General features: G+C 37.4%; 1 protein-coding gene across 4 annotated transcripts in view; it reads left to right on the top strand.

Moving 5' to 3' along the window:
• OLFM3 (olfactomedin 3) overlaps positions 1 to 17,205 on the top strand; it is a gene marked incomplete at both ends in the record, with an annotated part of 195,660 nt that overhangs the window by 153,751 nt on the left and 24,704 nt on the right. For 3 of the 4 annotated variants that reach the window (XM_082834039.1, XM_082834040.1, XM_082834038.1), the window contains 2 exons: positions 5,294 to 5,449; positions 10,510 to 10,729. In XM_082834039.1, coding sequence (XP_082690165.1) covers positions 5,294 to 5,449; positions 10,510 to 10,729 — 376 coding nt within the window. Of the gene's footprint in view, positions 1 to 2,258; positions 2,326 to 5,293; positions 5,450 to 10,509; positions 10,730 to 17,205 lie in introns of all 4 variants that reach the window. The other variant, XM_082834037.1, reaches the window with a different exon arrangement.

Here is a 17,205-nt window from a genome sequence, read left to right on the forward strand (position 1 = left end):
AGATAAATTAGGTAGTATGTGTTTTTAGAGGATATCATGCTCAACAATTCACTCTGTGCAATATCCTTTCCATGATCATCTACACAATTATAGCACTGAATAGGAAGCTTTAACAGAAAATTAAGAGAAGCTAGAAAAATGAAAGTACTGAATTTGTTAATACAGACATCCCTAGTTTATGCAATTTTAAGTCTAGCTACAGTAATTCTCTTCCACTGCCATATAATTAAAATAACTTTCCTCAGTGTACATTACTTGGAAGTATAACGATGCCCTAAGATTTTAAGAAGACTTTTTTTTCATATTTTCATACAGAGATTAGTCTGCTTTTTCTGCCCTTACCCTTGGAGTCATCATCACCTATTTGCTCTCTCTTCTTAAGTCTCTTTTTTAAAAAGATCCAGTCTTCCCTGCTCCTTCAATATCTGTCCCCTAAACAAGAGCAAATGTAACTGTCATTCAAGTTAATGACTCCAGCTAACGTGCCTCTCAACTGTTAAAACTGTTCATGACATATGAACTACGATTATTCTTCTCTTCATAGATTTTCTTTATATCTATGAAGAAGTTCAAACATATAGTTTAATATTGTTTGGTTACTAGGGAAATTAATTATGTTGGTAAAAAGATTTAATCTTTTAAATCCAATTTTGCTTTTCTATTAACTTGTATTTCCTCTCAGATTACTAACTTTTTACTCCATCTTCTTTTCTACGCAAAAATATCTTCTTTCTACATCAACTATGATGAGAAACATTTTCTTAGACTCGATAATCTTATTTCTGTTACTATTTTCAGTACAGCATTGCATACACACACCCACACATAGACTTGGACATTTCTTCAAAAATCAGCTGAAAAATTCAAATGAACCATGAATGTCAGAAAGTGGATATTATTCTCTTCATGTCCAGAGGGAAATGTATTCCAGAGCTATGATAAAACCAGGAATTAGTAAAGGATGAATAAGGTATGAAAAGTACAACTAAGGGGACTGATTGAAGCAATCATTGAAGTTTATATGACCATACCATCCAATAGGCAATTTGTTTACCGTTTTAACGAAATTCTAGAAAATCACACCTTTAAAAATGCAGCTCTACATCACAGGGAGATCAGCTTGGTGCACTCTGACCACCTAGAGGGGTGGGATAGGGAGGGTGGGAGGGAGACGCAAGAGGGAGGGATATGGGGATATATGTATACGTATAGCTGATTCACTTTGTTCTACAGCAGCAACTAACACAACAATGTAAAGCAGTTATACTCCAATAAAGATGTTTTTTAAAAATGCATCAATACCTAAATGACAAAAAACAAAATTTATTAACAAAATCAAGGTCACCACAGGTTAGATTAATCAAATTCGCCATTTGGTAGTGTTATGGAAACAGAGGAATAATAAATTGTGTGTACTATTTAGAGTGGCCTGAAGGAAGTAAGTAGCACTGGTTTGCTGCACTGACCCAAAGAAAAAAACATCTGAAAGCAGCATTCCTTATGCAGACTGAGCCAGTCCCTTGCTGGCTTCTCTATAGTTTTACAAATATCCAAGGTACCAGATGGCAAATAGGAGCGTGACCGTTAAGCAGCCCATTTCATTATTAACTAAAGGATTGATTTATTCTACAGTAAGGGAATATTCTTATTGAGAATAATATTAATAACAATAGTTCCCATCTATTGTATTGTATCTGCTCCATTCAAACCTTATAGCAGAGGTTGTTGCCCTTCTAAGTTTACATAAAAGGAAACGTGTTTTTTGAGGCTAAAAAACTTATCAATGTCACTCAACCAGTAGACTGTGGAGCCATACCAGATCAACTTTGCATTTTCTCAACACTATGCCAGTGTCATTCAAAATGCCACTGGTGGTACCCACACTTATTTAACTGATGCTCTGTCAAATATTTTGAGTAAGTATTTATACTACTGAATATTAGAAAAATTACAATTGGTTTCACAATACATCAGGTCTTAGTGTATACAAACTAAAATTTTTCACTTAAAAAAAATGCTTGTCTGTTAGCTATGTAGCATCTCTGTACAGGCCCACATTGTCTAGGTCAATATTTCCTAAACTGTGATTTTTGGAATAGGATGCTGATGACATCCTCCAATAAAATAATTTTAAGAAACACGGTACATGATACTTAACTCTTGAAGATTTCCGTCACATGGTTTAATACTAAAGGTTCTGTGAAGACCTACAGTAAAGAAATCCCTGTTTATTTTTGTTAATCCCAACGCTATCCAAGCATACTGAACTGTAGGGCTTCTTTTTTTCAAGTGGCCTCCACACTAATTATAAATGAGAGTGAAAATCTAAGTTAATTTGTGTTTAAGTTCAGAAAGGCCTCAGACGTTTTATTTATACAAAGAACCAAGGTAAATAAAGAGTTCAAAAAATTATCAGTGAAGAGTAACAATGAGCTTGCCACACTATGTAGACAGTCTACCCAGGGGCATGTGTAGACAGCTGAAGAGCAGGACATCAGAGATAAGCAGACTAAAAGAGGAATGAGTCTCCTTCCCACAAGTGTAATCATGGGGATCCAATCTCAAGTATCACCAAGGAAACTGATTCTCAGTGGGTCTCCATAACCAGTGGGAAACTGAACAGTCCTAGGTACAGCCAGCAGGAAAAGCAAAAGGCAGCCCATAACCATCCTCCCCAGTTAGACAGCTCCATCTCTAGCCATCACCCCAAATGTAGCTCTTATAATTATATATGATTCTGCTTGAAGGTCACAATCAAGTCTCAGCAAAAATTCTCTCAGTGCATTTTCACGTAACACAAATAAAGTTGAAAATTAAATTGACAGGGTAAGTTAGAGGCAAAATAAGAGAGGCTGTTTTAACTTTATCCAGGATATCTCACTTGCCTATCATTTTCTAATTGTATGGATTCTGCCTAAGTACACAGAATTCCTAGGAAAATATTGGACATGCCAGAGATGCATGTTTTCATAGACAAATGTCATATTTAAATGTATAGATAGTTTCTTTAACACAAATGGCTTTTCTTTATTCATGCTTCACCATAATGGAGCTGAAAATTATTTTGAAAGCATTGCATTCATCCAAGATGCAGTTACCATGCTTTTAATGTTGCCTCAGTAATTCTGTGCTGCAACAAAGTTTTTTTTAAATGAAGCTTTCTGAATGTAGGAATGATAGTAAATTAAGAAATATTTGAGGGTCATGTAATACTATAGCCAAACCAGTGACAGGAGAAAGATACTTTTGTTAAAATATTAAAATAATTGTTACATATTACTACTGTTGGAAGCCTAAGATAATTTTACCCAATAAATATTTATTGAGCAATTATTCTGCGCCTAGTTCTGTGTAAGGTCTTGGGAATAAAAGGTATGAATAAGACACAGATTCTAACCTCAATGAGTTTACAGAAGGGCAGCCACTTTTCTGCTTCCCATTCACACACATTACACAATTAGATTTAATATAAGCTAGACTGTAGTATGTCCTGAAAAGACAGGGTTTATAAAGGACAGGACTATGGTTCAAGACAGCAGAAAAAGAAACAGAAAAATGTGACCTTCTCTGACAAAAAAAAAAAAAAAAACAAAAACAAGTGGAGGAACTGAGGCAAGCCAAGGCAGCAGAATTCACTGCCTTTTCTGAATGTTCCAATGCTGAGGCATATATTGATAACGGGCTCTTTAAAGCTAGCTGGTCCACTAAGCTTTGTGACTTACCTGATGACAGAAATTGTCTCTGAACAAATCCCTTCCTTATTTGTAACTCACAAGGTTTTACAATGAAAATAACTTTTTTATGTGTTACATAAATAATACTTGTTTATTTTAAAATACATGGAATAACACATAAAAATATATGAAATGAAGTAAAACTCATCTGAAATCCCATTTTTTGAGCCCATGCTTTCATGTATTCATTTATGCATATAAAATTTATATACAATATTTACCAGGGACCTCTTTCTACAATATTTATTTTGTTACTTCTCCTCTCACCCACACCTCACCACCCCCCACCAGAAAACTAATTTTAACCACCTAATATGTATTCTTCTAATCCTTCCATATCTTTCTCCATGTTTTTTGCTTATATACTCCTTTTTTTTACATATGTGTGCTCAAGTGTGTGTATGTGTGTGTGTGCGTATGTGTGAGACATAGTGAGAGAAAGAGAGAGGGAGGGAGAGAGGTGAATTTTATTTAGAATAAAAGGATTCAAATTATATAAAGATCTTTACATTTGCTTTTCTCACTTACTTTTCTCATGGATATTCCTCCATGTTAAGCAATGTTTCTCAAAATGTATAAACATAAGAATCACTTAGGGAATCTTGATAAAATGAAGAGTCTGCCTCAGTACCTCTGGGGTGGGCCCCAAGATTCTGCATTTCTGGCAGGTTCACAGGTGATGCCAAGTTGTTGCTCTGTAGACAATACTGTGAGTACCAAAGTATAGAGCTCTATTGTATCCTTTAAATTAGTTTAGTCATATTCTATTCCTCAACTCATTTAATAGCTCTCCTCCTATTAGAGGCTTTCACTTTGTTTTCCAGACTCTGCTGCCATAAGAATTAGTCTTTCTTTCCTCATTTCTACATGCTTTATAGGTCACCTATTTCCCACTTCTAAATAGCCTGGGGCTCAATGAACTTGGGATGGTACCATCACCTTAACATACGTTTATTGCCTATCTACCAAACACTTGATGCAGTGGCCATTTTCCAAGTCTCTTAAACAGTATGGTCTCTGAGTTAGGAGGTGTCCCAATGCTACCACCACTCATCTTGCTCAGTTCAGCCTCACCCCTGGGAGTACTTCAGATGCAGCTCGAAGTAACTGTACTGGAATGAATGCATGCTAGATCTGCTGGACACTTCACCACCATCCACAATTGCTAAGCATCCCAGACCTTGAGGAAGTCAGTCAGTACTTAAAGAAACAACTTATCTTAACATTTAATAGATTGAGCCATGATAAGCTTACTAAGCCCTGGAATGAATATTCTATTTTTTTAATTTATTTTTCTGATATATCAAATTCTTATTAATATTTAGTCATTTCTAATGCTAGAATGTCCATTTTATTATTTCCTGCCTAGGTACAGTTTTCTTTTGCTAAATTATTTGAATGTTTATCATGAAGAATTAGCCTTCTGAAAGTATGTCCTGTGGAAATGCAATTATGGATTTGGCACTTCCGGTTTTTAATGTTAATGTCATTTTTCCTACTTCAGTAGTGATTGTATATACCTGTAAACAGACAATAATGCCAATGTTCTTGTTTAACAGGTTCAAAACATGTCTCAGTCTATTGAAGTCTTAAACTTGAGAACTCAGAGAGATTTCCAATATGTTCTAAAAATGGAAACCCAAATGAAAGGGCTGAAGGTCAAGTTTCGGCAGATTGAAGATGACCGGAAGACACTAATGACCAAGCATTTTCAAGTAGGTTTGACTTCAGCAATCTTGTCAGTCCAAATGAGACACTGAGTATGATGGACAGCCACCATGGCACTCAGCTAGAAATACCTGTACATCGGCCCATATATGCAAGATTCAAAATTCACTGGGGACATCAATAATCTCTCCACTGAAACTGACCATTAGCTGGTAGGAATGCATAGAAGACTTGTTATAAAAAGAGCCTTATCCTCCTAGAGCTAGGTGGAGATTCTGGATAGATTTAAAGGCATTTCAATATGTATGACAATGGTAAATCTAGGAAAATTAATAATTAAATTTATCAAAGATTTTCTGATGATTTTATGCCTTGCTAATATGAGAAATACAGAGAATATGAATTATTAAAAGAGGCAATAATACCATTATTAACAGCACATAAACAAGGGCTGTTTCACAATTTGATACAAAAAAGTATTTATTTTATTTTGTTTATTTTTTAATTTATTTTTTTGGCTGCGTTGGGTCTTCGTTGCTGAGCGCGGGCTCTCTCTAGTTGCGGCGAGTGGGGGCTACTCTTCGATGCAGTGCGCAGTCTTCTCCTGTGGAGCATAGGCTCTAGGAGCACAGGCTTCAGTAGTTGTGGCACATGGGCTCAGTAGTTGTGGTGCACCGGCTTAGTTGCTCCGCGGCATGTGGGATTTTCCGAGACCACGGCTCGAACCCGTGTCCGCTGCGTTGGCAGGCGGATTCTTAACCACTGCGCCACCAGGGAAGTCCCATAAAAAAGTATTTTTTTAGACTTTAAGCTGTTTATTGGTAATTATCTAGAAACACTGAAAATGGAGAAACAATGCTTTTAAGCATGCTATGTGGATTTTTATTAACTATGTATGACACTGTCATAGATTAAAATAAAATCTATGATAATGCCATTTGAACCTCTATTAAAAAGAAATAGTCTGCCTTACAAAGGCATAGCACATTGTTTATAAAACATACTGTGATTTTACGAGCATAATAGCCTCTGCTTTCCCTGTCAGTTAGGAAGTGAGATACACTGCTAAAGGTGAGGAAGTGGGCCTGAATCCAAGTCCTTGGTCAAACATTAGAAGCGCTTTTCATACAAAATTATGATTGGCAGGGAGCTAGTCAGGGACATGAAACAGGGTCTCTGCATGACACAGTTTAATGTGGCAGAAATTAGCATGGTTTTGTAATTTTCTTCAGTGGTGCTCAGGAGCCTGAGTAGAAAGGTATCAAAAACAATCTTGCACTGAACCAGTTTTACAGTTTTCCCAGAAAGGTACAACAGAAGGACAAGAGGGTAAGAAAGTTCAGGGTATTGACAAGAGAGGGGGCTAAAGTGATGAATCATGAGATTGAATTGAAGAGAGAAGTAAGCAAAGCCAGAAGGTTAAGAAATGATAACAAATTATAGCAAGGCCTAGAAGATAAAAATAAATTTAAAGATTATTGGAAATAAGAGAATGAGTAAACTAGAAGAATAGAGAAATTATGGGGGAATGGTAAACACAGAAGAGTATAAGGCTGAAAAGCAAATAAATTAATTTTAACCAACATTTATTGAGCACATACTGTGTACAAGGCAGTGTTGGGCCCTCTGCTGGGTATATACTGCATAATCTCTCTCTTTGAAAGAAACTAACAAACAGGCAGGTAAAATCTGACAGTAAAAAGAGGCATAAACATCAAAATGGCACAAAGGGAAGAATTATTAATTTTTCTTAATTTTGTTTAGAGAAGTTCAGGGAAAGAGCTACAGGGCTTGGCAATATTCAAGAAAATGGTTTTGGACTACTGCCCACTTTCCTCCCCAGAAAATACTAAATTACAGAGGAGATCAAGAAAACCAAAAGATGTTCAATGTCTATTTTCAATATTCAGGGTTAGGGTGTAGACGATAGAGCAATACCGTGAGCCTGATGTGATGCTGAGGCTATCAACAAAGTAGGAATGATCAGCCGGTACTTATGGCACATAGGGAGCATTCCCAGAAAGGAAGGGGGACAGAAGGAGAGAAGCTCGGGGTTTCTGGCTCAGAGTGAAAATCATTCAAGTTCAGATGGTCAATACAGAACTCTGTGACGCCAAGGGACAGTTTACAAGTACCAGGGCTGGCAGAGTTGGTGACAAATGATGACGGGTGTGCATCTATGGGAACTTATGGGAGAAGAGAGGAGACAAAGAAACAAAAAGATACAAGGCTGAGAGGAAAAAAAAAGAGAAAGTTGCCTATTCTATAAGTTTGCCTAGCAGAAGCCAATCCACCAATAAGAAAACTTAATTTTTAGGCAGCACCATAGAACATGATGATTTTGATTTTCCTAGTTCATGTAATCCACGTGGATACTGAACTTATATGTATAAGTCAAACTCCAAATAGCAATAATAACATCATTTTCTTGAAGAATTACACATATTCAACACATAGTTCCAAGCACTTTAAATATACTATATATTAGTTAATCTAATCCTCACAACAATCCTATAAGGTAGACACTGTGTTTATTCCCATCATTCACATGAAGAAACTGATGTACAAAGAAATTACACAATTGGTCCAGGATCGTATATCTAATACGTATCAGAACTACAAAGTCCAGCTCCCGAGTTAAGCCTCCTAATACCGATGCTATACTGCTTCTCCAGGTAGACTCTAGCTCTCTGAATTAAATTTAATAATAATAATTAAATGCTCAATATATGCTTGTTGAATATATTTATTCACCAAGTCCGATCATGAGTCAGATTTTGCTCCAGCTGCTGAGGTGCCATATATGAGAAGAAGAAATGGAACATTCCAAAAGTAAGTTTAACATTGAAGAATACTTTTAAATTGGAAGAAAATCCTCCTCTGGCACACCCTTTTCAGCTTATCAAAAAATCTAAGTAGGTTGTGTCTTCTATATTCTTTATGATAAAAAAGCTTGTTCTCGTTATCATACTTGAGACTATCATTCTTATATAAAGAAATCTTGGTTGGGTAAGATAGTCTAGGTATACACTTTGCTATAAGACCAACATAGTAGAAAATGAAATTCTAGAAAGGATAAGTAAGCACAGATCTGTGTTATTCTACTTTAATCTTTTAAATATTCGATACGTATATTAGTTGGACTTTCTATTGCTCTCTGACAAGTGTCCAGAGTTAGAACTGACTGACAATAATTGAATTATAAATTTTTGAAAAGACCCCAAAATTCATATATATATATATATATGTATATATATATATATATATATATATACACACACACACACACACACACACACACACACACACACATATATAATTTTTAGCTCAGGGGAAATAAAATGCCACCAAAATTGTGACACTGAATTACTCTCTTTTCAATATTCCCATAGTAGAATGTAAAACTCTTCATTGTAACAGTTGCTATAATATGCAGCAAATGGTACCATCAGAACTCTTCTCATTAAAATCCTAATGCAGCAACTGTGTCTTCCTTTAGGGATAGCACAAAATGCTCAAACTAATAAGTTTATTTCAAAATGAGCCACTAAAATGAGCAAAGCTATGCAATTCTGCCTTTTGACTGTGATATTTATCAATCTTTCTCATTAAGACTCTCTGTCCCCTCCCACTCAACATGGACGTACAGACAAATTCTAAGCATTCCAATCTTACAGAACAAGTGGAAATTCCCCCCAAGACACACAAGCCCATAAATCAGGGTGGCAATGGGAGCTCCTGCTATTTTAATGCATTGATAGTGATAACATGTTCTAAATGTAATTGTAAAATGCAATTTTCAGCTCCTTAAATTAGTTAGCATACAGCATGGTTTCTGTTATGATCATAGCAGTGACAGCTCTTCAACGAATGAGATAAATTGCAATAAACTCACAACTGAATCAAACTCATGAAATATTTTCACTGACCACCACCACCAAGTTAAAAGAAAGGAAAAAAAGGTGACATGTTCAGAAACTGAAAGTGAAACTGCAGGTTTGGCTCAGTCCCAAGATAGGAGTGAGGGAAACAGTGCTGGCAAAGTATACTTCTTGTTCTCTAGACAAAAATCAACGTTTCAGTTTCAAACAACTCTGGGCTCTTTTATTACATCAATTATGAGCACCTTAGCCCCTGAAAGAGTTAATTTCACTACATTGGTAAGCAACTCTGCCTTACATAAAGAGCTCTAAATTATCTTTGCTTAGGCAAATGAAGTCGGAGAATGGGTAACAATTCAAAATAGTAAACAGCAACATACATTTCTTTGAGCTTTGAAAAGCTTTGCATGATTTACTATACTTGCTGAACTTACCTTCCTAATGATGCTGTGCTAAGAAGGATATTAAAAAGAGGGAGGAGTAGAAGGACAGAGTGGTGGAAGCCCAAAGTTGGAAAAATTCTGTTAGGCAAAAGCTGTTCCAGGATCCAAAATTTCCTGTAAGTACCCCTATATTATTAATAATTAGTTAATGGGTAAATAGACTTAACTAAACAGGATATTTGACCTATTTCTAATAATTTGTAACTAGAAGATGGACCCTGCTTCTATTTCCTAACTAAATAATGCATTGTTCACTTTATAAAATGCCACCAGAAAGCAAGATAGTACATAAACCCCGAACTGCTACCATAGGAAGTTTTGTAATTATGATAAGGATCAATTTGTTTCATAAGCAAGTAACCATTTAAAGAGGTGTTCTTGTATTGAAAAGCTGAGATAAGTGGATTACTACTAATGATCATGTAGCCACTTACATTCTCACGAAATACACAATTTCAATCAAAAATCAATAAGCAGGGCTTCCCTGGTGGCGCAGTGGTTAACAGTCCGCCGGCCGATGCGGGGGACATGGGTTCGTGCCCCGGTCCAGGAGGATCCCGCATGCTGCGGAGCGGCTGGGCCCGTGAGCCATGACCGCTGAGCCTGTGCCCGCAATGGGAGAGGCCACAGCAGTGAGAGGCCTGCGTACCAAAAAAAAAAAAAAAAATCAATAAGCAATTGTGAATCTGTCTTAAGAATCTCCCTAAGTATCATGTGAAAAAGAACGTTGCTGTTTGATCTGTTTAAATGAGTCTCATGAATACAACTGGCTGCTTTTCACAGGAGTTGAAAGAGAAGATGGACGAGCTCCTGCCCTTGATTCCTGTGCTGGAACAGTACAAAACAGATGCCAAGTTAATCACCCAGTTCAAGGAGGAAATCCGGAATCTGTCTGCCGTCCTCACTGGAATTCAGGAGGAAATTGGAGCCTATGACTATGAGGAACTACATCAAAGGGTGCTTAGCTTGGAAACCAGACTTCGTGACTGCATGAAAAAGCTAAGTGAGTAGAACAATTCCATTTGTCCAGGTTGCATTTTTAAGTAGTTTCAATGACAACTGCATTCTTACATTTTGGAAATAGTCATGAATTCCTAATTCTAGGGAAACCAGCACCTGCTTTCTAAGTGTAAAATAAGCGTTCCTTGGGCTTCCCTGGTGGCGCAGTGGTTGAGAGTCTGCCTGCCAATGCAGGGGACACGGGTTCGAGCCCTGGTCTGGGAAGATCCCACATGCCACGGAGCAGCTGGGCCCGTGAGCCACAACTACTAAGCCTGCGTGTCTGGAGCCTGTGCTCCGCAACAAGACAGGCCACGACAGTGAGAGGCCCGCGCACCGCAATGAAGAGTGGCTCCCGCTCTCCGCAACTGGGGAAAGCCCTCGTGCAGAAACGAAGACCCAACACAGCCAAAAATAAAAATAAATTAATAAATTAATTTAAAAAAAAAGAACAGTTAAAAAAAAAAGTGTTCCTTGATGGCTTAAGCAGGCCTGGTTATTCAAGGTTATCTGATTAACAGTTGCCTGATTTTCAGAGCACCCTGTTACCGCGGTGGCTTGAAATAAGAGGTCTGGCAAATACAGCAATGCTATTGGCTACACTAATGGAAATAAGCTTTATTTCAGATTATCGGTGACGGTCAATCACTGTGTGGCCACGGAAGAGGAAAGCCATTTCTGGCAGTAGAGAAAGTTAGAGACTGGGGAAAAGGCCATTGCCCTGGGACCAAATGCGAAACAGCAATGATAAGGAAATGAATACAATTTCTCTACTATGCAGAGCTGCCATCTGCTGCTCTGATCCACTCAAGAAATAAAAAGGAGGTACCTACTCAAATACATATTCACTACTCTACAAGGGGCCAAGCACGTGACATGGGGAATGAACTTTACTTTTTGACTCCTAAAATGTGTGGTTCCACGTGGCCTGAGTTTACAAACTTTTCCATTGCCACTCAGTTGAAGTCATCATGGGACTAGTTTGTAACAATGTGAAATAAATAAGTGTTCATGAATTGACTACGAGGGATTGTAAACCCATTTAGGAATAGTATTTTAGTTGTTGACATGCTGTGATATGATGGTGTTAGGTGAGGGGGACTCAATAACCATAGAAAGTGTTCTCTCAAGGTAAGAAAAACTTTTCTGGAATAGGAAATAAACTGGGAAGAGGAGTAAAGAATTTCAAAAAAAGAGTCAATTTCTAGTAAAGAAACATTCAGAGCATAAATGTAAACACAAAATAAAGTTTGGATGACTTACAAAAATATTTTAAAGACTACTTATTTTACAGATTCAATCCAAATGATAAAAAAAAAAAAGATAGCTAAAATACAATATGTTGCATTCAGTAATCACAGCCTCAAAACAAAGTGGGGAATCACCACATCGGAGGCCCCACTGCAGTCATCTCAGGATTTCCAAGAGAATCTAACAGAATTTATCAGAAGGCAGTAACGTAAACTCCTAAGGCTAAACACACGTGCAGCAACCCTCAGCTCCTTATTTCTCATCATGCAAGGCCCATACTTTTTCACCTGTAACTGGTCTCCTAATAATCATGACTCCAATAGATTCCGTGACTTGCTCTTCTCTATCCACTGTCCACCTTTTTGCCAAAGGGATTTTTTTTAAGTACAAGTCTGAAATTATTTTCCTCTATTTAAAATTTCCTATGAATCCCTTATGTCCTAGGATACAGCCCATGGCTTAGGAGGGCCTTCATTGTGGCACTCCCTACATCTCCCATCTTAGGTCCTGCCATTTCTCCCCTCATACACTATCTCCCAGTCACATGTGCTCCACACTCTAACCATGGGGCCATATTGAGAAGCTGTTTGTTCCTTCTCCTGAAACACTCTTTCCCCTGTTTATCCTTGCTTTATAAATAAACATACTTTCACCTGCCACATGTGACAGACTCCTATTCATTTTGCAGGTCTCAGTTTAAATGTAATGTCTCATCTGAACTTTCACTGCCCTCCCCATGTGTCCTCTGCATCCCTGCTAGGTGCTCTCAAATCTTGAAATCTCACCAATGATTGGACTTTTCATGTTTCATTATCATTTTGTGTTATTGGATGTCTCTTTTGCTAGACTTCTGTTCCATAAGAATAAGTACGTCTATGATACTCACTCTAAATACTGTATCTCCCATTGCCTAGAAAACTAAGGAAAGTTTGTCAGTAAATATTTGCTGAATAAATTAATTCTATAAGCAATCATAGTAACAATTTCTAAACTTTCAACAGAGTAAATATTAGGTATTTCAACAAGTAGCAGAGAACAATCCCCTTTACTTGCAAAACAATGATCTCTTTTAGCCACATATTTGTGTCAAGATGGCATAGGACTGATTAAGATTAAGCAAGGGAAAAGTCATTTATTTAATACAGCACTTAAAAACTCCCTTATATGGTGTACTTTTATAATTCAAGTTGTGGAGTTTATTGCTAACAGAAAATAGGTAAATATTACTGCATAAAGAAATTCTCCTGTCATATTTTATTCTTTTTTAATCAAGAAATACTTTTAGGGGCTTCCCTGGTGGTGCAGTGGTTGAGAGTCCGCCTGCCGATGCAGGGGACACGGGTTCGTGCCCCGGTCCAGGAAGATCCCACATGCCGCGGAACGGCTAGGCCGTGAGCCATGGCCGCTGAGCCTGCGCATCCAGAGCCTGTGCTCAGCAACGGGAGAGGCCACAACAGTGAGAGGCCCGCATACCGCAAATAAGCAAATAAACAAATAAATAAATAAATAAATACTTTTAGTTCAATGCACAGATTCATTTTATAGCTTGCCAGATGATATCTGGCAAGAAGAAAATCCCAAACCAAGAATTGTTTTAGTGCTCTCAATACCTAAGGGTTACTTTAGGGGTTCAAAGGAGTATTCAAATGCATATTTATTAGCCCATAAAATATCTGGGTAAAGATATTCTATAAATGACAGTACATAGGACTAATCTGTGTAGGGCTTTAATTTGATTTGGAAGAGGTCCATTTGTTGTTGATGAACCATTGAAGACCTTGAGAATCTATTCACTCTGTCATTCCTAGTATCTCACAATAAAACCAAGCCATTGGCTTTGTATGCTAAGTCCAGGCACCTACTTAGCACAAATGGCCTCAACTAATAAACAAGGACAGGCAACAGAAAGGTTCTACACTTAGTAATCACCTTGAACCTTAAAGTGTGCCAGTTATGTTTTTGAAGGATTAACATGGAAAACTCTTGGGATTTGCTCTACTTTACAAATGAACTTCACTTCTAACATACACTCTCTCTGAGTTTACTTAGCTGGAAATAATGTCCACCACAGTTAGGAAATTCTACATTCCTCTCAGCTCTTTCATAACTCCCAATTTGTTTTTACTAATCCACATATAACTCCCAACACAGAATCTCCTACAATATTAAAAATGATATTTGGGACAAAGAGGGTTAATCTAAGTAGACACAGATTCATCCTATTCCTTCTTACTGAACCATGGATAATGTCTCTATGGTGTCCTTAGGCCTCAGGACTGTGATCTGCAATATATGTCAAAGATTTGTTTTATTAATTTTCCCCCATGGACCACAAAGTTTGAAAGACTGTGACTGTCAAATAAATTATATTAATTAGTTAACATTTATTTTTATTTTAACTAATCAAAAATATAAAATCTAGCAACCAATATAGATATCAAACAGCAATAAAACTAGCATTTAATTTTCTTATTTAATGAGATGATTGCTATTTGAGTTAACTGATATGACCTTATAAGATATTGAAAACAGTTCTCACATCATAATGCTTTAGATTATTAGTGGCCCTCAAATCCCTATTCACTTAGTACAGAGGCCAGTGCCACAAGCAATGACTCTAACTCATTTATGCTTTTGTCCCAAGAACTGGGTACTTTTCTCCATCATACCATGTTTATGTCAATTAATCAAAACCACTTACTGAGACTCTCTTGAGCAGAGAGGATGTCTATCAACTGGACCACAATGCTTAATTACAATGTAGAAAACATGTCCAGGTAGAGACAGACAGCCCTAACACTGTGAAATCTAAAGCCACATGGTTCCTGAAAAAATAAATAAGTGAATCTTCATATTTTTCATTAAAAAAAGAATTACTCCAATTTCAAGGGAAGTACCTGATAAGGCACATTTATTTACAGAAGAAAACACAAACAATTTTGTGTGGTACTACGTTATAACTTGATTAACATTTTACTTAGTTTTTACAATTCCTGAAAATTGGTACAGACTGGACCAAGTTATCTCTGTGAACTCTTAATTCCATGCCTGGCAGTATCTCATAAATAAGGGCCTGAATATCAAAATGTCAGAGCACACAGACTCAGAAAACAGATGTTAAATAACATCAGGACCATTCACAGGAAATGTAGAGAAAAAAACGTATCAGGGGTTCAATGTTCCAAAAAGGTCTAAAATCCAGTTGCTATGCTGCTCAGATCTAGAGTGGGATATTGGATAATTATGACATCAGCAATATAGTAACAGGTGTAATAAGGCTCATCCATCAATGGCATCTTTATTCTTCACAAAAGCCTCTAAACACACACAGCCAATTAGCAGAGGGTAAAAATGGACTGGGGAAAGAAAATAAAATTGCAGCCGTGATGAATACATTTCCACTCACCTTTTCAGTGGATTTGCTTTTAGGGAAGATGTCACAGTGCACAGCACATGAATTTTAAGAAACGAAAAAACAAACTAGTGTCATTGCCTGCAAAGTTTAACTTAATAAGGTGCTGAAGGAATCACAAGTCATTGAGACCACTAGGGCACCATTCAGCTTATTTCTACTAGGGAATTAAAGTTTTAGAGAAAATAGGAATTAGAAAAAATACTTCAACAGAAATGCATCCTAGTGGCCTGAATGAGGTATAGTACTGTACGTTCCTAAAAGTGCTTAATTTTCTCTATGAGGGACTGAGTAAAGTCCCCTGTGCTTAATTAAAACATATCACATTCCTAGACATGCAAAATGTAATTGTATGCATGTGAGAATTTGACTGGAAAAGCACAGCTGAAGCTCTTGCACACCCCCTGAGATCACCAATAGATATTTAATGTAGATTATAATCAGGTTTCCAGCCCTCCACCTCCACCCCCACCCCCGACACTTCCTCGGGTTCTATTTTAGGGCAATAGTTTGGTGCCGTCTAGTGAAGTACAGGATGCATCCTTCTATTAACAGAAACAGTTTTGGGCCTTCATGTTTAACAGAAGTAACAGCAGCATTCAAAATTTGAGATTACAAGTAATCTCAACTTGGGTTAGTATTTTTATCATGTTTATGCCAAATTAGTTTTAAAAGAGAAACCAAATTGTCTACGTGGTAGTAGTCTTATTTGTACATTCAACAAATATTTATTGACTCCCCAGTGTGCACTGGCACTTAACCAGGTATTTGGGGCTACAAAGATGAGTAGCAGGCAGTGTCCTCCTACCGTCAGAAAACTTGCATTATAGTGGGGACAATAAGCACATAAGTAGGTAACTACAGCAATGCTGAGAGCCTACTGCTTGACAGACACTATGCCAGCTTTTTTAGGTGTGTTAGTCCTAATTGCTCTAAGAACTCGGGGTCAGGTATTATTATTAGCAATTTATGGAAAATAGATACTCAGCTTAAATTAATTTTCCAAAGGTACATGTTGGAGGCAACAACTTTAAACCCAAGTCCTTCTGAGTTCAAAGGCTGAGATTTCTTTCCCACACATGATGTGTTTTGTTGGGTACCTAATAATAGAGAAACGCCCTGGACACCTCAGTAAGTTTAACTCAGTAAATAGAACCCAACTGTTGTAGAAAGAAAGAAGTCAGAGTCACTTTTGATTCTTCCTTGAATTTCACTCACATGCAATCACATCTCCCCTCTCCCTCACAATTTCTCAAAACCACCTCTTTTCTGCATTCACACTTCCACCACCCTAGTCCACAGCACCACTGATCACCTCTCAGATGGATTACCACAATGGCCTCCTAACCACTGCCCTTACCTGAAGTCATTCCCTGTCTACCACACTAGGAATTTAGAATAATCTTTTTGACATGCAAATCTAATTATATTATACCTTGTTTAAGTGATTTTCCTTTAAAATTAATTCTAAATAGCTTTGCCTCGTTTGTCTTGATGACATGGATTCTGCCTGACTCTAGCCCTTTTCTCTCAAATTCTCACCAGGCACTCACTCTAAGTGTTAGTCAGTTTAATCCTTTCAGTTCCTCAATCGTGCATGCTTCTTCACCTCCTGGACACTGAACTTCCTCTCCCCTTTCATGGAACACTCTTCCTCCCTACCTTTCCTATCCAAATTCTAAGCTTGCTCCTTCATTTTATAGACCAGATACCAGCTTTTCTGTGGAGGCTTCTCTGATTGCATCCTTCTTAAAACATGGCTGAATTCCCCTGGCACAGTCTCCCACATGCCCCCACTGCACCCCCCCATGACACTT

This window comes from Leucopleurus acutus (genome assembly GCF_964270905.1).
Source record: "Leucopleurus acutus genome assembly, chromosome: 2".
Classification (NCBI taxonomy): domain Eukaryota; kingdom Metazoa; phylum Chordata; class Mammalia; order Artiodactyla; family Delphinidae; genus Leucopleurus; species Leucopleurus acutus.